The sequence below is a fragment of the Oxyura jamaicensis genome, chromosome 13 (assembly GCF_011077185.1).
Source record: "Oxyura jamaicensis isolate SHBP4307 breed ruddy duck chromosome 13, BPBGC_Ojam_1.0, whole genome shotgun sequence".
Lineage (NCBI taxonomy): Eukaryota > Metazoa > Chordata > Aves > Anseriformes > Anatidae > Oxyura > Oxyura jamaicensis.
Genome location: NC_048905.1, coordinates 13,929,212 through 13,953,170, shown reverse-complemented (window position 1 = coordinate 13,953,170; position 23,959 = coordinate 13,929,212). Strand labels below are relative to the sequence as shown.

At 43.2% G+C, this 23,959-nt stretch overlaps 1 protein-coding gene across 2 annotated transcripts; it reads left to right on the top strand.

Moving 5' to 3' along the window:
- Positions 1 to 576: 576 nt before the first annotated feature.
- MAML1 (mastermind like transcriptional coactivator 1) lies at positions 577 to 22,770 on the top strand. Of its 2 annotated transcripts, none has more exons than XM_035338694.1 (5): positions 577 to 1,351; positions 10,662 to 12,071; positions 14,466 to 14,735; positions 17,102 to 17,216; positions 18,325 to 22,770. In XM_035338694.1, the coding sequence occupies exons 1-5, from the start codon at positions 974 to 976 to the stop codon at positions 19,314 to 19,316; spliced, it is 3,165 nt and encodes a 1,054-aa protein (XP_035194585.1). In that variant the 5' UTR covers positions 577 to 973; the 3' UTR covers positions 19,317 to 22,770. The 2 variants fall into 2 exon arrangements, with proteins under 2 accessions (XP_035194585.1, XP_035194584.1); XM_035338693.1 differs by having other exon boundaries at positions 578 to 1,351; positions 10,659 to 12,071.
- The last annotated feature ends 1,189 nt before the right edge of the window (positions 22,771 to 23,959 follow it).

Genomic DNA, 23,959 nt, shown 5'->3' with positions numbered 1-23,959 from the left:
GTACTGAGGTTGATTTAAGGCTGACTTCTGGGAGCAGGTAGGGAGCGGGGCTGAGGGCTGTCAGAGCTGTTCCTTGGCCTGGCCCCATAGGAGCAGTTTCTGGGGGCTGCGCCTTCTGTCAGAGCTGCACCTTTCCTGGGGTTATTTACTTGTGGCCGCACTGCACCGTTCCCAGCTACCTACGGCTGCACTGCGCGCTTACGCACGAAGAGGATGTAAATAAATAAATAACCTCGATTTTGCCTTCTGTTGTCTAATTAATTCCCCTGCTCCTCCCAGGGGGCGGGGAGCTCGCCCTCAGCCTTCACCTCAGGGGCCCCTCCACGAGCCGCTCCCCGGCCCTACGGGGCGGGCGCCTGGAGCCACGCCCACTTGTCAATCACTATAGGCACCGCCCCCTTCACCCGGCTCCTCCCCGCCCCTGCCTTTTAAACCCTCCGCGGGCCGCCTCCTGCCGGCCGTTCTCTCCCCGCCCCATTCCTCCCCGTTCCCCCACCTCTCCCCATTGGCTGGTAGCGCCGTCCGTCACTCCCCCTCGCCTCGCCTCGCGGCGTGACGTCGCCCGCCACCCAGGAAGCCCCGCCTCCTGCTCCTCCGCTCGGCTCTGGAGGGGAAAAACAATTTCAAGATGGCGGCGGCGCGGCTAACAATGGGGGCTCGGGGCTCGCCGCCCGCCCGCGCCTGAGAGCGGCGCCCGCCGGGCAGCGTCGAGCCGAGCCGAGCCGGGGCGGGAGGGAGCCGAGCGGGCTCCGGCCGGGGGCAACGGGGCAGGGCTGAGGGAGAGGGGAGCGAGCGGAGCGGCGCCGGCCGCGGGGCAGAAGGAGGAAGTGGGGCGGGGGGAGCCGTAGGGGCGCCGGGCCGAGGAGGAGGAGGAAGAGGAGGGGGAGGAAGGGCGGCGAGGGGCAGCCCCGCTATGGCGGGGGCCGTTTCGCGGAGCCGCTGAGCGGCGGCCGCTCTCCTCCCCTCCCGGCCCATGGTGCTGCCGCCCTGCCCCATGGCGGAGTTCGTGGTGCCGCGGCACAGCGCGGTGATGGAGCGGCTCCGGCGCCGCATCGAGCTCTGCCGGCGGCACCACAGCGCCTGCGAGTCCCGCTACCAGGCCGTGTCCCCGGAGCGCCTGGAGCTGGAACGCCAGCAGACCTTCGCCCTGCACCAGCGCTGCCTGCAGGCCAAGGCCAAGCGGGCCGGCAAGCACCGGCAGCCGCCCCCGGCCCCGCCGCCGCCCGCTCCCCCCCCGCCGCCGCCGCCGCCGTCCGCCGCGGGGGGCAGCGCCGACAGGAGCGGGGCCAACGGGCTGGACGCCGAGGCGGCGAGCGGAGAGCAGCACGGCCGCAGCAGCACGCTGATCGCGGTAAGAGCACCGGGGGGACCGGGGGGACCGGGGGGTGGGTGCCCGGCTGGCAGCGAGCCCCCCTCCGGGAGCTCCTGGTGGCTGCGGCCCCGCTTGGTTCCCTTCTCTTGGCTGCTGGAAGGGTGCTGAAAGGTGCTGCCGGGGGAGGAGGGGATTAAGGAACCGCTCACCGGTTCCTACGGTCCGTGGCTGTGCTCCTTCAGGGGAACACACAGCCTGCTGGTCTGTATTGCGGGGTGTTTCACCCCAAATGTCCCTGCAGGATCTGTCAGGGGAGCAGCGGTGCTGTGGAGGCTCGGGGGGGTGTTTTTTCTCGGCTTATGCCTTCATGTAATCTGTCAGGGTTTAATCGGGTCACTTGTTAAGGGTACTCGATAAGCGTACGCTTATTACCGAGGAGAAATTAAAAAAATAAGAGTTTTGCTGCATCTCGGAAAGAGCTCCACTTGAAGTAGGGAGGCAGCTGCTTATTTGCTGCTCGCTGCAGTGGGTGTGAACACTATGGGAATCCCACTCCACCCAGTAAAAAACTGGCCTAGCTCAAAATCTGAATGTTTCTCTGGCCTCTCTAGCATTTCTGGTTGTCAGGACATATTCACGCAGCCACGTTTGTATATTAAGATAGCTGTGGCTTAACTTATTCTGACCCCTTCAGACGTACTGCTGTGCTCTAACGTGTCAGTAATGTAGGTTAGTAGGATAACCTCGTAAAGAGTGCCTGTCATAATACCAGTCTTTCTCCAAAACAGGTATTTCTAAATGGTGGCCTTCATGAAAATGATATAGTGCTGTTTTGGGTGCCTTTAAAAGGGGATGCTGGATTAACCAGATGTGTTTTCAAGTTAATGTACGTGTTAAATCCAATTTTTAAGATGGTCTGTGTGTTTGATCAGATTAGAGGAAGAGGAGGACACGGTTCTCTGCTGCCTTGGACCTCATTTAGCTGCAGTTTTTAAAATAGAATTGCCATAGAGCTTACTGTGTTCTCGGGTATGAGTGAACACGGTGTGAAGCAGTGAAACATGGCACATCGATGTCAGCGCTAACGTACCTAGCGCTAGGCAGCATGCATGCAGCTTGTAGGGTTTGCAACATGAGCTGCAAACATTACTCAGCTGAGTTGTTGTTATTCTTCCCAATACACACGTGCGAATCTCGGACGCACTGACTTTTCTGAAGACCACAGCACTCGTGGTAATTAGGGCACTTCAGGTGGCTGTTAGGGTCTTTGAGGACGAGAGGAAACCATACACATGTCGGACAGTGATCCTTTAGGTAGCTGTTGTTCAGTAGGCTCAGCTTGAATGTAAGTTTGTGTCAGAATACAAATGACTCAAACTCATATTTTGTTTTGAAAGACTCGATGGGATTTCTGTTTATTTCCTGTCTGGGCTCTACGGCTTTTTCATGTGGGGCTGTATCCATTCATGGCGCGTCGTTGCACATTTTCGTTGCGCACTCTGCGGAGCTCTTTAGCATGTCAAATCCTGTTGCTTAAACTGCCACCACGCTGCTGCTTCTTCGTATTGATCCTTTAAAAGAAAGATGTCTTTGATTCATTGGTGTTGTTTCTCTTCAATTGCTTTGGATGTGGATTTGATCTAATTAGCATCCATTATAATGAGGACTCTCAACAGCAGTGTGGTTTTGAAATACACTGCACATCTGGGGAAGCCCTTCTTGTTCAGGAAGCTGCTGCCAGTGGCCAATTTACACAACAGAAGAGGGTTTTAGTGTATGAATGACTCTTCCTCGTGCTGGCCTGCTGTTTCCTTCCTAGGATACATGACTGTAAGCTTAATTGCAGCTGCTGATTCATCATCTCGTTACTAGGGTATAAAGTTGGTTTGCTTAGTAATTCAAGCTTTGAAAAACAAAACAAAACAAGAAAAACAACAAGAAGCCTCTGCTGCTTGCTTCGTTCCTTTGGTGTAAAAGGTACATCTCTAACTCGGTACTTGACCTCTAGCTGTACCTCTTACCTGTAACCTGTCTCTGTTACCAAGACCAAGCATGTACTCTGTACGGGAAGGACATGGGTATGGTTTAAAATATTCAATAAACTCTGGATTAGCACCAAAATCATATTGTTTTAAAATATCCCGGACACATTCCTTTCAAAAGAATGCCATTAGATGAGTGAAACGTGCTTTGTATCAGCTATCGCTGCTCTTGGGGTCCAGTTTTCCATGAAGCTGCATATGCATTTTTTCTTGGAGACTGGTACTCTGTATTCAAAGCATTGATTTTGATCCTTGAAAGGAAGGCAAATCGTGTAAAGGTAAAGGGAATGTGATCTAGCACCTGAGAGCTTGGAGCAGAAGGACCTGAAGCTGCAGTGCCGCAGGTGTGCCCGGTGCATGCGCTCCCAGAGGCTCTCCTTGGCAAACCCAGACTAGTCACGGGGAGCGCGGTGAGCACTACCACTTCCTTTGTAACGTCTTGTGTGGTTTTACACATGGCCCAACTCAGAAAGTAAGTTTGTACTCCGTAAGTTTTTTTCTGGTTTAGGTCCTGAAACTGGATGGGTCTCAGTTACAAGCAGAAATAAGGGATGGCTTCATCCTTTGTTTTCTCACTAAACAGTGCTAGAACGTGAGTGCACAGAAATAAGAGAGAATATAGCATCAATACAGAAATCCTTCTGGATGGTTTGTGCACCATGTAGGCCTGTCCTTCATTTGAGGAAAAAGATGAAAAATGTTAGCTCCCTATTAAAAAAATAAAAAAAGAGAGACAATAGTTTAATGGACAGTTCAGTACTGAAATTTACTTCATGCTTTCATTGTTGAAGATGATGTTCAAAGCAGGAGATGCATAGTAGTTGAATAATGTATCATCTCTTGTATTAATCTTATATTTTTGAGAAACAGAGAAGTTGGAAGGAGAAAGGACTTGCCACCTAGCATGTTTTTTCCTCTTTGCCAGTTTCTGTTTTGAGAAAGTTCATTTTAATACTGTTTGAGTTCTGCCTTCTAGAAGGGTTGCCTTGTATTTCTCTGGTAGGCTATAACGCAGTGTTTCACTGAGCTGAACATCAAGTGTTTCCTCGACACAGGAGCAAAGAGAATATTGAGAGCTGGATTTTTATCTCCATCTTTTTATTTATTTATTTATTTATATATATCTTATCTTTTTATGATGTAGCGTTTTGGAAGGAGTCCCACTCAGTGATTCTTCCTGCATTTCCCCCCGAGCACAGTTGTTGAATGGATGGTTTGCTTTGCCCAGGACTGCTGCAGATGGTATTTCTGGAATGGACAGAGAAGTCCAGTCGTTGGCCTGCCTTGGGGTTGCGTTGTGTTAAACCTGAAGGCTTTGACTGGGAGCTGTTGAAGTTTGTACAGTGAAAATAGCTAAATGCTAGCCGAAGCAAAGGCACCAGATAAAAAGTACAGAAAGAAATTCAAGTATAAGGAGAGCGAAGACATGTTTCGTGGTTGAAAGGACTTGAAGTAATAATGTAAAGGGAACAGATTGCCTGGGCTGGACTGTCAGGCAATAATGAAGCCCAGGCCAGCATGCTAACAATTCAGAAGACCTCGTTTTTGTGTAAGCTGTGGTATATGGGTGTTAAATTGTGAAATTATGTTTTACCACAAAAATAGCAAATTATTTCCACATTATTTATACATAACTACAGTACAGTGTAGTCTTGCCACCATTGTTTGGTTTTGCTGACAAGTCTGATAGCTTGTTGCCCAACAACTCAGACAGGTTTTTCTGTCTCCTTTTAATTCTGCGTGAGGTGTTGTAGGTTTGAAACATTTCCCCTCTCAGGCTGGTTAGATATGCAGTGATGCTTTCTAAATTGTACGGATCTGGGAGGGACTTTGCTGCTGCTGCTGTTGAAGTTCAAGTGAGGTGGAGGATCCGGCACTGCAGCTGAAGGCACGGCATTTTTTTGATTCAGCAGAACAATTCCTGTAGCAGAAGCTGCCCCTTGTGACTAATGCAGGCTGGGATATTTATAGCCATGCATATCCACAGCCCTTCTTCACTCCAGCAGGCAGTCACCCAAATACAAAAGACTTCTGGAATTAAAGTAAAAGTCAAAATTAAAATTAGTCCAGCAGTTTGGTTCTGACAACACGCTGGAATGCAGGAACACATTTGGTAATAAAATGCTTTCCTCACAGGGAGAGCACGACTTTGGAAGCTGGGTATTGATGCACAGTAAATGAGGAGCTTTTAGTACAGCATGTGGCCACAGTGTTATTTTTTTTCTATTCAATATCCTTGCATTGCAATTCCTGATCTTTGCATTGCTCTTCCAGCTTAAGAGGTTGTCATCCTTGTTGCTTCTGTCCTCAGCCAGGCAGGAAAGGAGGATCCAGCTGTGTCTGTAGAGGCCCTGCTGTAAGCTCTGGTCCCTGGGAGCTTATCTGTGCTGCAGTGCCACCGCTTCCACTGAAGATAAAATCATGCCTTCTAATTTGGTTTCCCCTCCTAGGTGAGAATGCCGGTATCTAGCTGGAAGGCATGTTGCAACTAGACTGTTACTAGTTTGCAGAGTAATACAGCTCGTCTTCTATGAAAATGGCCAGCACTGTGTCTCTTGCTGATATGTCATGACAAATCCTTGTAGACACAATTCTAAGACTGAAACTGTAAGCTTACTTGAAATAAGATAGAAAAATTTAAAGCTCTGTTGAATCTGGTAAGAACAATTTAATATCTGTAACAGATGCATCAAAAAAATAAACAGGCACATCATTATCAAGCCTAAAAGGTAGGGCATACAAGCTAGATTTTTAAAGTTTTGTTTCTATCATTTTTACTAGGTATTTTTCAGAACGCATGCAGTTTCTGTAACTATATATATGTAAAAATTTACTGTCTTCAGCATTTTTAGAAAAGTAGTTTTAAATTGTGGTTAGTCAATTCAAAACTCAACAGTAGGAAATTTCTTGTTTGCAAGAGAATAATGTGAACTGAACGTTTCTGCTTAAGTTCTAAGGTATTGAAATGCTGTTGGCTTCAGATGATTATCTGAAAGTAATTTCAGGTATTGGTTGTTTGAAACTTGTGTGTTAATTTCTGGAATAATCGGTCTCATTTAAAAAAAAAAAAAGTTTGTGGGGTATTATAAAAAAAAAAAAAGTGTTAGTGTGTGGCCAGTTTTATGAAGCCTGCCGACGTGCCTGTGCAGTAAGACTCCAGTCTGGCTTAGCATCGTTGAGGTAAACGAGACTGGGGATTTAAGGTGGATGTCGAGTGCAGCTTATCACAGTTATGGCTGTGGCCTACCCTGTGCTCTGCGTTTTCTGACGGGAGCCCTGTCATTTGGCCCCTGCGGCCTAGTCCTGCGGGGCGTGGATGTACTGGGGGCTATGGGGTCAGAGACTGCCTGTGTTGGGTACCCCTTTTGTTGTGAGGGCTGATACCTGGGTTTTATCTGTTTGTGCTGGGCACACGGGGAAGCCACAGTTACGGTCTGACTGGCGTGTGTTTCCCTGCCAAGTGGATTTATCTGTTCCCCCCTGTGGGCTGTTGTGGCCCTGTGACTGAAGTGCGGCTCTGGCTGATGCTGAAGAGAGGCAGCCTGTGGACAGTGCTGCTTTAACTACCCCTGCCCTGTCTTAGGCCAAAGGCACAGGCTGATGCCCGTTTCTTTCTTCTTCTTCTTTTTTTTTTTAATGTTGCTATATTGCTTTAAATACTTTGGATAAGTGCTTTTGGGGTGATGGTTTTAGGCAAAGTTAAACGGGCTTGGTGCAGAGAGGTTGGAGGTTCATCTTTTGTTGGGAAGTTGAGCAGGCTGAGAAAGTAGGAATACATTTCTGTCTGATCTTGTGACAGTGGAAACCGGCTTGTGTGTTATAAATAAAGTGGGTTGATGCTCCTAAGGAAACTGGGAACAGCATACCGGAGGGCCACCATGCTTTACAAAACGGTAGCAGACAGAAAATTAACGCTAAAGGGATTTTATTAGTAGCAAGACACATTTTATTTTTGTTGGTGCTTTTTTGTTTGCTTTTTTTTTTCGTTTGACTTTTGGCAGAAGAGAACAGGTTTTTCTTGCCTTGAGAACTCTGTTGGGGCAGCTTGATATGTAGATAACTTGCCGTCTGACTCGTATCTCATATGCTCCCTGTTATTTTTCCCCCCACAAAAAATGGCTTTAATTATACAGAGACAGACAAATGGGAAGAACTGAATTTACCATTTCTCCTTCTGTTAGGAAATCAAGAGCTGAGGTGGTGCATAAGAGAGGTATTTCGCAAGAGGAGGTTACGTTACTGGCAGAGCAGTTGTATGAATATGATTGGTGTGAGAATTTCAGGTTGTGCTATTCAGAAAGTTAAACGTGAATACATAGAAGGTGTCAGGATGTATTACAAATGAGACAGGAGAGGGAACCTGTAACTCTTGACGCCTGCAACCTTTTGTAGCATGATCCTTTCTTGAGGAAGAATGGAGGTGGAAAATGGAGCACTGTTAGTAGGTTAATTTCAGCTGGTTAGCTGGCTGTGTTGCAGGCAGGGTAACTGCAGTAGCACAAACCTCAGCAGAGACTTACTGCTGCTCTATCCAAGTACACTTCCACATTTTTTTTAATGTGAAAAGTGAACTAGGTTGCAAATGCAGCTGTTTAATAGTTTCTAAAACTGAGAAATTAATTGTCCTAGTTACAAATTGGGCTCAGTCTTTTCTGGTACAAATACAAGATACATGGATTTTCTTCTTTCTTTTCTGCTGGTTGTTGTGTACAGGTAGGATATCTTTCAATTAATCTTACATTGAGATGAGGTGAAGCAAGGCTGGAAAGTAGTCACCCCCAAATTTTACCTCATTACTGAATTCCTTTGAAGTTATATTACTTTAATCTTTTTTTTTTTTTTTTTTTTTTTTTTAATAGTTTGAGGTGAAGGGACTTTGTTTAGAGCAACTTGCACCAAGAAATTACAAATTGTGTATCTGAGCACTATGATGACCAATGAAACCCATGCAGATATGATAGATCGTAGGTCTTCTGAGGGAAGAGCCTGTGATGGACATTAGGTGGTCTGTATCTTTACCTAGACTACAATAAGTTTAGCTTAGAAGTCTGGATGATTTAGTCTTTCGTATATTGCAAGTGGTGTAGCACAACAGCAAAGCAAAGACCTTAGCATGAATTAACGTGGGGAATATTTGTCCAGTGACCCAGGTGAGTTTTGCAGCCCGTGGCTGTGTGCAGTCACAGCTGTAACACTACCACAGTCCCGGTTGCCTGGTGTTGGCTGCATGAGTTACGATTCCAGCAATGGCTCCAAGGGCCGTAAGTCCCACATTAACAGAGAAATTTGCTTCAACTACGAGAAAAATAACATTCAGTGCACAATACTAAATTATTATTTGTATGTCATTTTTCAGGGAGTGTTTTTTTTCCTAATGATTTAGAATTAAGGAGGATTCATTCCCAATCTCTGATTGACTCACATGACCTTGGGCAAGTTACTCATCCACCTTGAGCTTCGGTTTTCCCAGTTGGAGTGTAAACAACAGGAAACCTGCTGAAAGCCAAATGCTGCAATGGAGCTGAAGCTTCCTTGCTTTCTGTTGCTTGTTTCACCTTTTTATGAAAAAGTAAATTTCCTTTATTCGTTCATTAATTGAAAAAATTGTTCTAGGTCTGCTACTTGAATGTTGAAATGAAGAGAATTTAAGACCCAGCCTCCTCTCCAAATGGGTACCTCCTCTAAGTAGGTCTTCTGCCGATCTCACTACTTGGCTGCCGTTTCCATGAAATAGCCGAAAGATCATGGTCTCCTGGAAGTTGCAGTCCATTCCTCTTAGAAAAAGGAGGTTTTGCCACTACCTATACAAGCATTAAGCAGTGTTTGTTTCCAGAAATCAGCTAACTGTGGACTATTTAAATAAACAAATAAATAAAACTAAAACGCTATGATCCAGTCCTATCCTTAAATCAAAGCATGCTGTTGCCCAGGCAAGTGCTGTAAAATTCTTCTGATAATTTATGCTGGCTCTACGTACAACCTTTTGCTTTAGTGCAGGGATTTTGAGGTTTCCCCTGTTTGTTCTTGGATGAGACAGTTTTCCCCAGGGGTCAGTGGACTGCATTATGGAGACTGCGTATTAAAATAAGCGTACTTGTCTTGAGGTTTGTTTAATGAGCTCCTTTTCTGCCATCTGAGAGAACTATTGTTCGGCGAACCACACTTCAGACGAATGGCTTTTTGTGGGGATTCTCCTCATGTGTCCTGCTGGGATGTACAAAGGCATCTTTTACAGGTCAGGGGAGCTGACAGAGCTTTCCCTCTGCAGGCTGAGGCTTTCCCTCTGAGCAGTGTCTCTGCCCTGCAGGTTTGTCTGTGTTGGTGTACTGATTCCAAAGCCCAAGTTTCGTACCAGTTGTACCTGAGGGAAGTAAAAATTCCCAGTCATCTTTGATGTGTGCGTAAATTCTGTTCTCAGGTATTTTGGGGGTCACTGAGAAGAATATTGGAAATAATGCTGCCAGAAAGGAGAAGTTGAACAAAAGGTCCCAAGCCCTACTACTAGAGCTGAGGTGCTGTTGCTGTACTCTCTGGTTGCTTCTAGGTGGCACTGCAAGAAAAAGAATATGCATGTTCACCGGCTGGTTGCTGCTCTAGTGGTCATGGTAGAGGGTAGCAGGGGGCAGATTTTCTAGGAGAAAAGAGGAAAGGAATACACTTACTCTTCCAGGATAGAATCAAACCAATTCCTCCTAATGCTTCTTGCATAAGCTTGAAACAGTGGTTGCTGAGTGACAAACTGGTCTTGCCTAATGCCAGAAGTGTGACTGTACAAAATTTATATACATATCTGTCCTCCAAAAATTATGATCACAAGAGAAAAGGTCCTCCCTTTTTCTAAATATTCAAATGAGAGACAGCTTTATCAAGCAGTCTTGCAGGGCAATTACACAGTGTGTACACAGACCAGGTAAATACAGGTTGTTATGCTCATCTAAAATTTGAGTCTTAATATTCTGCAATGATGCTGCGTTTTGAACAGGAAAGATATAACAATCCAATTCAATGCCGTTTCTCAACTTTTTGTTGTTGGCAGTATTTGGCAGCTCTTGTCTTTGAAGGAAGAGACTGTTTGATTTAGCACCTACTTTTGAAGGTTTACCCTAGCAGATTTTTATATCTCATATGATGACTTGTAAAACAAATCTTATCAAAGCAAAGGTTTATTATTTTTTTTCACCTTAAATGTTTTATTCATTTTTTTCCATAGTCAGACCGAGGCAATGCTCTGGTAAGAAATAATCTATGAGACATGAAACTACATATCTAAAACTTTTCCTTTTTTTTTTTTTTATTTTTTTTAGCAGCTCCATGAGACTGTGAAAAGAAAGCTCGATAGTGCTTCTTCCCCTCAGAACGGAGACCAGCAAAACGGCTATGGCGATGTATTTTCTGTGTCCAAGAAATTGCGTCGTGATGACGGTCTCGGTGGAGCAAGTGGTTCTTCCAATGGAATGCCCCCTGTGTCTCCACTCCATCATCTTGACAAGAAATCTGGCAGCGGAGATACCTTGCAGCTTAATGGAAAACATCCGATGGGACTAGATGGCATTAGCAAGAAGTGTCTTCCAGATTCCAGCCTGCAAATGAATGGAGGCGGTGATGCTGACGACTCATTTCCTCCGAGCTTGAACAAAGAGCTGAAGCAGGAGCCTGTAGATGATCTTCCATGTATGATTGCTGGAGCAGGGGGTTCTATATCTCAGAACAACTTGATGCCTGATCTTAATCTTAATGAACAAGAGTGGAAGGAGCTTATTGAGGAGCTTAACAGGTCAGTGCCCGATGAAGATATGAAGGATCTCTTTAATGAAGACTTTGAAGAGAAGAAAGATGCAGATTCTTCAAATTCAGCTGCACAGACTCCCTTGCCGCAGGATATTAACATAAAGACAGAATTTTCCCCAGCACCCTTTGAACAGGAACAGATGGGGTCTCCCCAGGTTAGATCTACTTCTGCAGGTTCAGCGTTTATTGGTGCTGCTTCTGTGCCTGTAAGTGCTGCTTCTCCAGCAGTTGGTAGCTCTCAGGCTATGTTTCAGCCTTCTAGTCAGTCGATGACTGAAAATCCTAATCAGCCCATGATGCAGGCATCAAACCACTCTCAGAATGTCCAGAGACCTCTCCCCAATGTGTTGTTACCTGGGAAGGGTGCAGGAAGTGCCAAAGAAATGTCCTCCGCTCATCAGCTCCAGCAGATCGCTGCCAAGCAGAAGAGAGACCAGATGTTGCAGAACCAGCAACAGGCTTCACAAGTCCATCAAACAAATCAGATGTCTACCTGGCAGCAGTCTGGGCCTTCTCATAGTCCGCTGGCTGTTCCATATACCATGGAAAATCCCACCAGCCCTTCAGTGTACCAGCCAGACTTCAACAATCAGAAGCTCATGATGCCTAGTATGGGAAATAAAAGCTCGCCGAGAGCTGGAGGCAATTACCACGTGAACATACTGGGTCACCAGCAAAACAGCATGAACCAGAACCCTGTGAATAGTCAAGGCTCGATGCTAGACTATGGGAACACCAAACCTCTTTCACATTACAAAGCAGAATGTGAGCAGGGGGTTACGGTACCTGGTCAGAACAAGACTCCCATGTTGGCATACATACAGCAGCGCCAGCAGCAACCGCTGGCTCACGTGAGTGACGACCAAAACGGAATGATTCTGTTGAAACAGAAGTCTGGAAACATTGCCTATCGGCTACCACACAGTCAGGTAAATGTTCTGATTTTTGTTACTTATGTTTAGCAGCAGACTTACGGTTTTGCAAGATGCTGTTGGATAGGTAAGGCTAGAGTAAGGGTACAGATTATTTGGTGGTGTTTCAAAACAGTTGCCGCATGTTTTTAAAGGAGAAAATGATAATACACAGTATGCTGAGGCAAGAGTCAAGAACTATATTTTCCACTCAGGACAGTTTTAATATGCAATTCTAGGTCATGTTGTTAATGTGTGGCTTCCAGCCTAATATACTTCGTGGGCAACAAATTATGTCACACTTCACAGAAGGTTCTACTTACAAAGATAAATGGATGCTTTGTAAACTTTTGCCCGAAATAACTCATAAAACTGCAGTGTTAAACTGTGTTCTCAAAGAAGCTTTGCTTTCTTTACCTTCTTTTTAGTCCCTGACTTCTGTCAGAGTTGGCTTACTATAAACAGATACGCCTTCAGTTGCTGCTTTTTGAAGAGAGATGGGGGTGGAGTCTGCATTCCTGGTTTCTTGGGTGTTCCTTGGGGTTTTTTAAATCTGAGTATTTGTTATTGGTTAAGTCTCTGGGAATCGGGGAAGCATGGGATAGAGAAATATATCTTCAAGAATAACGGTAATGTTTGTCTGCTTGAAGCAATGCGCTTCAGGCTTTCCTGTAAAGGAGAACTCCAGGTTGCACTTCTTTGCCTTATGAGATATAAGAAATTTGCAATAAAAGGATAACATATAGCTGATATTACAGGTATGCTGCAGGTAGAAATTTGTACAGTGGATGGAGGGGAAGTGACTTGTAGGCACACTAATATTAGAGTCCCAATAACGTGCTTGCTAGAGGACTTGCTGAGAAAAAGGCTTTTGTTACACGAATTCAAACTACTTTTGCAAAAGCTGGTGGAGCTCCAACTCTAGTAGCATGCTTCTTCAGTACAGCAAAACGAGAAACATGGGACAGAAAGATCTGATTAGTCTGTGGTAAAGACCACACTGATGTAAAAATAAAAATGTGAGATCAATAATGCATGCTTCATAAGGCACAAATTTAATCTCTTTAAAAACTATCTGAAGTAACTATCTAATGATATTTTTGATGGAGGAAGAAGGGAAAGGGTAGAGCTGATGGTTGTATCTCTCTCTCGCTGCAAAACTTGAAGATGACCTTTCATCTATGCTGTCACACTTGCATTGAAATAACAAATTCTAATGCATGCTTCTGGAGAATTTCTCAAAAGCTTGCATATAGAAAACTTAGCACAGCATTACCTATATTTGGCTTAGGATTTCTTACAGAACTGCAGCAAGTGAGAGCCAACAGCCTGGACCTTTAGCTGAATTCTGACTGTGAAAGTAGTATCTGTTTGCATAATTAGAAATTAGGCTGAGTAGTACTTGAAGATGATAAAAAATGTCAAATTTCAAATGGATTCACTCGTATAAAGAGGGCAGTATCAGGTCTTGAATGATAATCGTTCTATATATGACTTTTGCTTAGTGGTAAAGTGCTTTTCCCAACTTCCCATCTACAAAACCAAAAAAGCAGACTTATGGAAAATTATTTTTTTAAAAAATAGGATTATCCGTAGTAGTATTTCTTCCTGTGTAATGTGGTGGTTGGATTGTTGAAAAAAAAATGTTAGGTCTCTTCATTTTTGATCAATGATATCTTTATTCGCCTGTGAATACTAAACTCTGATACTTAAAAAAGGCAACTTTAGGAAGAGAGGCATAAACTTGCTGAATTAAATGTTGACAGAAGAGGCAGGATATAAATAAATGTTTTGTGTGATGACAATTCAAACCAGCATTTGTAAAGCTGCAACCACGTTAACCAAAGCTCAGGTCGATGCATTTGAAGTGCTGTTTGTAACTGGCGCTGTTCCTCTGGCTGAGCAGCAGCACGCAAAGCCACGTTCACCCATCTGAGCTGGAATTTGGAAAGTGCCTCAAGTGAGGCTGAAGTTAAATCCTCTGTTCCTGAATCTTGGGGAGCTTCTGGCTGTAACTCCAAACTCTCACTTCTGTGTCTGGCTGTCTTTGATTTGCTGAACTGAATACTGTGTCACACTTTGCTTTTTCCATTAAAAGCTTCACAAGTGAAGAAGCGATTGCATAAAGATGAGAAGATAAAAGAAACTGTTCTATTTTTTATTAAATAGTGTAAATGCACAAGTAAGCAATAACTGTCAATTTCTGGTTTTCTGAGGTGTTATAATTCCCCTTTCTGTGTAGACTTCATTTATAAATTCTCTTTCCCTTGTCCTTCACAAAGATAATACAATTTGTGGACATCACTATGAAAGTGTCTCCTCGTCTGTGTGACTGCACACTGTTTCTAAATTCTGGAGGCTGACCTCCTTCTGTAACTCACATCTTTTTATATATATATATATATTCTGCAGGATCAAAACCCATCTCCTAATGTTCCTCGCGTCCCTGTTTCTGTCCCGGGCCCTGGGGTTGGTGCTCAAGCTCCCAATGTCACCATGGCAGGCAACCACAGCAACACACCTTATCTCAGCAATCAGCAGCAAGCCGCAGTAATGAAGCAACAGCACCAAATGCTGATGGACCAGCAAAAACAGAGGGAGCAGCAACAAAAGCACTTGCTCATGGAGCAACAGAAGCAGCAGTTCCTACTGGAGCAGAGACAACATCTTCTAGCTGAGCAGGTAAGCGGGGCCAGCAGCCATCTTTGCACTTGTTTGCTTTGGTGGACTTGTTTGAGATCTTGCAGAAATGCTCTCAACTTACAAAACAGGGGATGTAAACTACAAGATTGCTCTTTTGTTTATATAAAATTAACTGCAAAATATAGCATTTGATTGCTGACTGTGTCTTAGTTTTTCTTCACATGGCACAGTTGTGAACAAAAAGAATAAAACAGGTAGAATTTCATAGTGTTGAAGTGTGAGATAATACCTACAGGAACAGAAGGTATCATACCAGTGATGGTGTAATTCTTTGTGAAAGAAGAAAGGCAAGTGAAATCAGAGCAAAATAATAAAAGGTTGGAATACCTTTGATTTTTTGGGAGAGCTTTAAAAATGGAAACAATGAGCAAAGGGATCTGTAAGCTGGTTGTGTTCTGCCTTTCTTCTTAGTGAGTGCAACAACAGTTCATGTTTCAAATTTTAAACCATCTTTCATTTGTTTATTTGGGGAAAATAATTAGACATTTGCATCCAACTGCATCTTATCCTACCAAAAGAATTTAACTCTGCTATCCATCAGACTGTGCAGAAAGCTGCTCTAGTCTCTCTCAGGGAAACAGGCTCCTTGTGTGAACCTTCCAAAGCTTTAAACCTTTTGCGAGTCTTTCAGTTGGGAATCAGCCCAAAGGGCCTTATTCCTGTCATCTGTGCTTTTCTGCATTTTTGCAAAGCCCGTGCAGGCGTGTTCCAAGCATTGGCATTGTATGAACAGAGAAATCATCAGTGTCTGGTACGGAGGGAAGGGAAAAGGCTTTGATGCTGTATTTGCCATATTTCTTGGCCCTGTGCTGCCCAGACGTTACATCTTGTTAGCGTTCTAGTTTGATAATTAATTCTTCAGATACGTGTGGTGCTGGATGTAGTTTTACAGAAAGGTTTATGAATAGGTCGATTCCTGTTTTGCAGAAGAAATGTAGTTTCAGGTAACTTCCCTGCCACTCGAAAGCTTTCTTTGTGTTTGGTGTTCTGCATTTTTTAATTTTTATTTTTTTGCTGAGCCAGGCTTTTGCAGCTCTTGGTTTCTCTGAGAGCTGTGGCATCTCTCCCTGGCTTCTGTGGTCAGCATCTTTCAGGTTTGACTGGTCCTGTGAGCAGCAGGTCTTTTCTGTCAAACAGCCTGCCCTCTTCATCCCTCTGCATGTCTGAACAGCTTCGTAGTTGTAGACGCTTCAAAACAACGGTAGTAATGTGTATCTGCCCCTTTGCTACATTGCACTAGTTTCTTCTCTTTTTTTTTTATTGCTTGTGTCGTTGCCTTATAACTCTTGGAAGGGAATTTCTGTCCGTTCCTGGGCCATGTGCAAGCTTTTAGATAAGTGGTAGTTGTGGATTGTATCGCTTCCTAATTCTCTCAAAATTTCGGTCTGGTTGAAGGTACCTGTGGAAGATGAGCCAGAAATGCTCCCGTGGTTGTGTTTTCCATTGTAAAAGTAGCCTGTTGGCTGTTTACACTGTCAAGATTTCCAGGTGTATTGTTAGTGCATGTACTTACACATGCCCTCTCCTTTTCCCCTGTGGCTTTAAATTGCCTTTATTCCCAAAATACTCCTAATAGAAAAACTGCTTATTTTATTTTTCCAACGGATTTATCATAAAGTAGGCTGGATACTTTTTTAAAAGGCAAGATGGTTTCGAATCATTCGTAGGGTTTCTTACAATGAACAAGAGAATTATTGAGAAAATGGTTTTGAACAGTTGTTACAAAGCTTGCATAGTTCCTGTTGTAAATTTAGTCCTATAGTTTTCCATAATCTTTGTAGAAAACCTGTGGTATATAATAATTTGGGTTTGTATATGTTTTTGGTTTGGAAAACTAGGCCTGGAAAACATTTACACGTTTTTACTTTTCTGTGTAATGCTGATACTTATGACTTCTATTTTAGCTATCTCTTTGCAATTAAAAAAAAATCATCTGGGGGCAAAGAGTGAAAAAAAAAGTATGCTTGAATTTTTTATACTTGCTTGCTTTTCCTCTCCTTGTACCTGTTAGTGTCTTTAGAATATTGCTGAAAATGTCTGAATGTATTACTCGTTAAAAAAATAACTGGAAGTCAGGAATGTTAGTCTAAAGGCTCCAGACATGCATTGCAATAACTCCTCTAATGAGTTGTCCTCTTGTCTCTGAGTTCCTAGCCTTGTCACTCATCAGATTAAACTGAGTGCTTGAACCTTAAGAACAAAGGTCTGAAATATCTTTAAGGCTGCAGAATCCCCTATAATTACCAGCTTCATGTTAAAGTTCTGATATCTCAGATTTTTATCTGAGATAGTCACCTTTGGAAAAAGCTTGACCTGCTTTCTGTCTTGCACTGGACCTTTCCTAGGAGAAACAGCGGCAGCAGCAAGAGCAGCAGCTGCAGCGGCACCTGACTCGACCGCCTCCCCAGTATCAGGATCAGCCACAGAACCCGTACCAGCAGCAGGTTGGACAGTTCACAGGTAAGCAAACATGGGAGCTGGAGTAGTGGTAGATGAAATACCAGGAACAAAAATATTTTTTCTCCTGCCACTTCTGTACAGTAGTACAACTGGTAGAAGTAGAGTATGTGCTGCTATAATGAACATATTTTTTTTTTCCTTGTTGTGATGATTCTAACTGTTCTCTGCATCTTAAATCCTGATACGTGTACTGTCTCTTTGCTGTACTGTTGCAGTAAGACCTCCCTCCTTGCCCCATAACACCAGTTAATTATTAATTCAGTGTAGAGCCAATGTTACCTATCTAAAAAAAAAAAAAAAAAAAAAAAAAAGCCTGCAGCTCTTTGGTTTGGAAGTAGAGAAGGTTTTAGTTAGGGTAAGTTTCCCCTAGTTGGTTGACTAAGAAATGTGGGGAGGGGATGTATTAGAGGAATTACACTTCATGGTGCTTTTCTATTCTTTTTTGTTTTGTTTTAAGTAGGGGGCTGTTTCTTCTACAGGGATTTTTTTTTTTTTACTGAATTTAGAAGAAGATGTAGAGGAAGTAAGGACTCTGAGAAGACTTATTTTTGCAAATCCTCTTGGTTATCGGCACTGCATGTTAATGAATTGAATGTTTCACCCCAAACCAAAAAAATCTGAAAGTTATAGCAAATACGTTTCTGGAACTATGAAAGCACAGGACTGGAAATCCTACAGTTGTAGAATAAGAGACTCATTGTGTATGCACAGAATAACTGACAACGCATGTGTGCAGTAAGTGATTTTTTAGCAGACTAGCAAATTGTGCACGTACGTAAAAGTATGTGCATATATTTCTGTTCACAAACGAATAACCACAGTCTTGTCTTTAAAGCCTAATTTTTTATTTTTAAGGTGATGATTCTGAACTCTTAGAAGTGGCGTTCAGACTTTTTAGGATGTTGGCATATCTGTGTTTGAGATCAAGGCAGAAGTGCTAACAACCCTTTTTTACTTAATTAAAGTACTGCTGTCTGTGTGATGGTTGCATAAGTTGCTTTATACAAATGCGGCTACACCTCGTTTCTTGATTATAGCGCCTACACACCTAGATTGTCTCTGGTTGAACCGAGGTAGTTAACGTACAAAATATTTCTTTGTGTTTCAGGGTCATCTTCAGCCATGCCTGGGGTCAGTAATTTAGGACAGTCCAGCTCCAGTAGTCCACGGATGTTTCCTCAGCCCCAGAACATGATTCAGATGGGACCTGGGCACAGTTCTGTTCCTCCGCTCCAGTCGGGCTCCAGCCAGCAGGACCGGGGGGTGACTCAGTATACCAATATGCAAAACATTCAGCGAGGGGGATTGTACAACTTGGCGTCGGGTATGACACAGATGGTTCCCCAGCATGCAAATCAAAGTGCCAATGGACAGCCACCGATGCAGAGACAAGGCAGTTTGGGCCAGGGTGCTGCGGTTCCTGCTGGCTATGGGCAGAACACCTTAGCGAACTCAAGTATTTCTCAACAGCACAATAAAGGCGCACTGAATCCAACCTTATCAAAGCCACAGATGGCAAGAGTACCGGGTGCTATGGGAGCTCAAAATCCATCTTGGCAACACCAAGGTATCCCTAATATTAATAACCAGACGCAAGGAAACAGTGGCTTAGGACCGTTTACTGCCAGCTCCTCTTTCCACATGCAGCAAACTCACCTAAAGATGGCCAACCAACAGTTTGCTCAAGGAATGCCTCAGGTAAGCCTCAGCACCAGCAGACCAATGACCTCTATGAACGCTGCCGTCTCTGGGCAGATGCTGTCGTCATCTTTAGGCTCACAGCAGCGGACAAACGCACCTACGCAACAGCAGGTACCCTCACAGCAAGTCTTGCCTGGCATGAACCAGACTGTTCCGGATCTGAATGCTTTCAACCAGAATCCAAATCAGCAAATACCCAACAGAGGTAACATGCACTGTAGTCAAGGGTACCCCGTGAGGACAACCAGTCAGGAGCTGCCTTTTGCGTACAGCAGCCAGTCGGGCAATAATGGACTTCAGAACTTAACTGGTGACACAGATCTGATAGACTCTTTGCTGAAAAACAGGACTTCAGAGGAGTGGATGAATGATTTGGATGAGTTGTTGGGAACTCATTAAAAATGGGCTGGGGTGGGGGTTCTACTTTTTTTTTTTTTATTTCATGAAACAGAAAACAACACTTGGACCAAAAAACCTGTGGCATTGAGGAGAGTTGCAGGCATTAGAGGTAAATGGTTGGTAAAGGGACTGGAGCTGCTTCTCGATGAGTGTTGATACCCAGTAAAGGCACACCAAGCAGGTCTGCAGGAGCAGTGCGCTTTACCCTGGTGTCTTTAAGCGAGTCGCATGTCTGAACAGGTCAAACAAAATTGTGCGTGTCCTAGCCAGCCTTTCAGAAATCTCACTTGCAGTGTTCTAAAATTAAAATTTTGAATTATTTAAAGATAATGTTCCACAGAAATAGTGCAGAAAGAAAGCAAGTAGTTGCAGAAATTGTGTTTAGGGCTTAGTTTCCTACAGCTATTACTTGCAATCATTATTGTTCATAGCTTGACATGCTATTATAGTACTGTCATCAAACGGCTGACTTTTTATTTGAGAAGAGGCTGTATGCACCTGAGTACGCTTGCAAGATGTTTTGAATTGTTTTTTTTTTCCATCGCTGAAGCATGTGCCTGTACTCTCAATAAGCAAGTGATATTTCACGGTAAATATTTCTAGATGCTGGTGATAGATGAAAGAAAGTGTTAAAACCTGGCCAGTTAGTCTAGGTAGTCTTCTTAATAGATTGTAGTCTTTTAAGCTGCAGTTTGCACTCTGTTGTAGAGAGGCACAGTTCTTGGCTTATACCTTGCTGTGTTTAAAGGGGGAATTTCTTACGGGAGAACTTTTAAACTATAGTAGTTTTAACATGAATTGTAAAGCCATTTACTTTGCACCTGTTTCTTCATAACTTATTTCCAAAGGTAGTTGTATTTAAATGAAGGCTTTGCTTCATGACAGCTCATCTAGTTTTCTTTGTTGTAAAAAGTAAAACTAACTTTTGAGATCAGTTCATTCCCCAAAGTTAGCAGTGACACAATGAGCACAAGACTTTGTCACTTCAGGGTAAAATGAGGAAAAAAGGAATTTGGCTGAGAGGTGAGAAGTCCTTACCAGCAATAATAGCACAGGCAGCCTGGGAGAATACTTGTATCAGGGTTGCTCCAATATCGAAGTCTCCCCCTTTAAATACTTTTTTTTTTTTTAAATACTGGGTTATGAGTTTGATAATCCTTCTATAAACAGGTGGGTTTATTCCTTTAATGTCCCTTGAAGCAGATGCTGGTTCCTCAGCTCAGCCCAAGGAGACCTCATCCATGGTGGGGTCAGTCTCAGAAAGGACAAAAACCACAATGGGAGCAGGAAGTGTTCCAAAGTCCTCACTTTCTACCAAAAAAAAAAAAAAAAAAAAAAAAAAATCCCTTATCCACCAACAAACCACCTTGCCTTAACCTTTACTTTAGAATGAAAATAAAGTTGAAAGCTTTTGTTTTAAATGCACAAATACCTCTTCCCTTTCTAAATCCACTTTTTTTTCCTTGAGAACTCCTTTAAACTTTCTAACCAAACCCAGCATTGTGTTTTAAAAGCGTTTTCCTTCAACGGACCGGCTTCTCTGGGAGTTTTCTGCCCTGCAGAGATGCATGAGAGGGTTTTTTTCCAGAGTGGGTGATGGAGAAGTGAAGGATAACATTGAATTCCAGGAAGGAAAATATTTTACTGTACCTGCAGCTTCTTTATCAGACAATTTGCACTTTTAAAAACTGCTTTTTAACACTAATACTTTAACCCTTTCCAAATATGCATGGAACATGGTTTGTCCAGCACACTTATCTAGTGTGGATGAATTGCGCTCTGTTAAACAGATTTGATCTTGTGTCATGTTGAACTGTCAGTGAACAATGTGCGTTGATCAGTGGATCCCACCGTTGAATAGAGGATAAAACTTCACTGAAGCAGGCTTAATCCCTGGTAGAACTTTTAACTAAGATTGTCTTTGGATGGGAAGACAAAAAGTGTTAGCAACTTTGGTTGTTGACGCTTCGGATATTTTCTAGAGTAAGTAGTTGAGATGCAAATAACTGATGCTAACTTTTCTTATACTGGCAATCAAAGCAAAGAGCTGGTGAGTTTGGTTTGCTGTCAAACCAAACGCTGGTCCAAGGTAAGTGTCGTTAGAGTATAGGTAAATTAGCAATGGCAGGGGAAGTGTTTGCTGTATTTTTTTTAAGGGTTAACTTTGCACCAGTGTGCCTTCCCTTCCTGTTGGGGGTGCTTGGGACCTCATAATTTCAAGTGACATCCTTCTTTACAATTACTCCCCCCTCCCCCCCCTCCCCCTCCCGTTCCCCCCCCCCCCCCCCCCACAAACACTTGAGAGAAATAACAGGGTAGGAGGATTCAGCTCTTCTTTCTTCCCTGTTTAGAGTGTGGTGAAATCTGCTACATTCTCCAGTAGGTTTTGCACACAGACTTTGTTCTGAATAAGTCAAAATACAATCCATCCAGTTTTAATTTCTTAATCAGAGGAAGAGAACATCTGCTGTTTGCGTTATTACTACCAAAAAGGCAGTCCAGCTTAATGTCCAGGAAGATGCAGATGTACTTTTTCCTCCACTGTTTCTGGAAGCTAAGGTGGATATTGCCCCATTTGACCAGAGGGTTTGTTCAGGAAGGTGTCGAGTTTTGTGACAGGGCCTTTTCACGGTACTGTTGAACTAAAATTAAGTGTGATTCTAGGCAAACTGGCTTACAATGCCCATTGGCCTTCATATGTGAACTGGATCCAAACAGCATTTGACCTGGTAGAAGGAAACAGCCCTTGCTTCTGGTTTTGGTCCCTGTGCACGTAATGTGATCAGACTGTTAAAATCTGGTGTCACTGTAACAATGCTGAAACAGTTCAATGGAAACGAGAACACGGTTTGGATGAAAGAGGTGCATGGGGAGGGCTGGGCTTTGCCCTTACGCCCTTTAACATGTAGCTGTCTGTATATGCACTTGGGCTTTCCATTTGCTGCAGCTTCAGAGCAATAAAATGTAGCTCCCCTGAACTGTACCTAGCCAGCCGCCCATGGCTTTATTTATAAACTGCGGTTTTGGTTGGGTAGGAAAGGTGAGAGTGTCACTGTGCAACATCCACTGCCTTCCAAAAACCACAATTCAATTGAAAAGGGTGCTCAAAATTTTGTTATACACATTTCCTTTGTGTAAATAAATGTTTACAATTTTATATTAAAGATTTGAATAAGAGTTAGATCTTCTGACTGTATATTTTTTACTTTTTATAGATTTTAAAACTATAATTCTTTATATATGTGTTTGGGGGGTATTATGGTAAGTTTTATGCTTGTAAATGGAGAACAGTTGAATTTGATGCTAACCTTTATGAATTTTTGTCATTGAAATGTATAAAGAGTCCATTAATCCCCTTATTCTTTTACTACAATTACTGGTGCACACCAAAAAGAAATCCTTCACTTCTGTTTTATCATTATAAAATAAATATTTTGCTAGTGTATTAAACATACCTGGTGTGACTTTATACGTTCGTGTGAGCTGAGCAGCAGAGGGTTCAGTGTTGTTTTCCTGGTGAGATGGATCCCTTCGTCCCAGCACGCAGCGCTGGTCAGCCTCTTGCAAAGGCTCAGATTGTTCTACTCTGTTTTACCAATTCTTAGGGTTTTAGAAAGTCAATTTTGGCCAGTACTGGATAAAGGCCTTAGGAAGCCATTCTGAAAACAAGGCTTTAAGCTACAACCACCATTTCTGGCCCTTTATCTTTTTATTTATTTATTTTGTAATGCAGTTTTAGGCCTTAAGCTAGAGAATGTGACTGCGGAGGTGGTGGTTATTAGCATTGCTTCACTCTTGTTTCTAAATTTGAAAGTGGAGATGTTAACTACTCAGCTGTGAAAATCCCAGAGCTCTGAGAGTGTGCTCAGATTCCCTCAAAATAACAGGCCTTGAAGTTAGTTTCCTTGAGACTTGTGAAAGGATAGTGTTCCTTTGAAGTAGGCAGATTGTGTGTATGCACACAAAACCCAAACCAAAACAAAACCCAACAAAAGCACCCTGAGAAACGAGACACAAACTGCAAGCATGAGTTAATATTTCTGAACAAGGACCAAAATGCTGGCCGCAAGTTACATGAAGATTTCGGCTTCAAGTTGGCAAGGTCACGAAGCCAACAGGAGCTGGTGAGTCTGTGGAAAGTAAGAGTGAAATATTTTTTTCAGACCCTACTGGGCTGAGCCTCTAAAGTTGGACGTTTACATGTGATGGTTAGAAGCAAAGCAAAAATCTGTGGCTCCATCAGCATCCGGAAGAGTCTTGGCTTTCAGTGGAAGTGTGTTAGGGTATTGGTGTGTTCTTGTTAACCGGCTATTGCTTGATGAATTACTTGAACATTTCAAAGCAATTCTCTTAAAAGTGAATCATGCCACTCACAGCAAACACACAAATTCAGTGATGTACTATTTCCTGTTTGTCAAGTGTACCTTTTAACTGATTATATCTAATCTTAAGTTTTAAACTACCATCTCGGATCTTTCTCCACAACCACGGATGTAGCAGTAGTGATAAAGAAGAATCTGAAAAGTGTGACAAGCTTCTTGCTAAGGCTGCGTTCATCGTACAGGTTACAGTAATTTCAAGCATCCTTCTGTGTAGGAAAAAAATTAGTCAGCTTTAAACGTCGAAGGACAATTCTCCAAGCA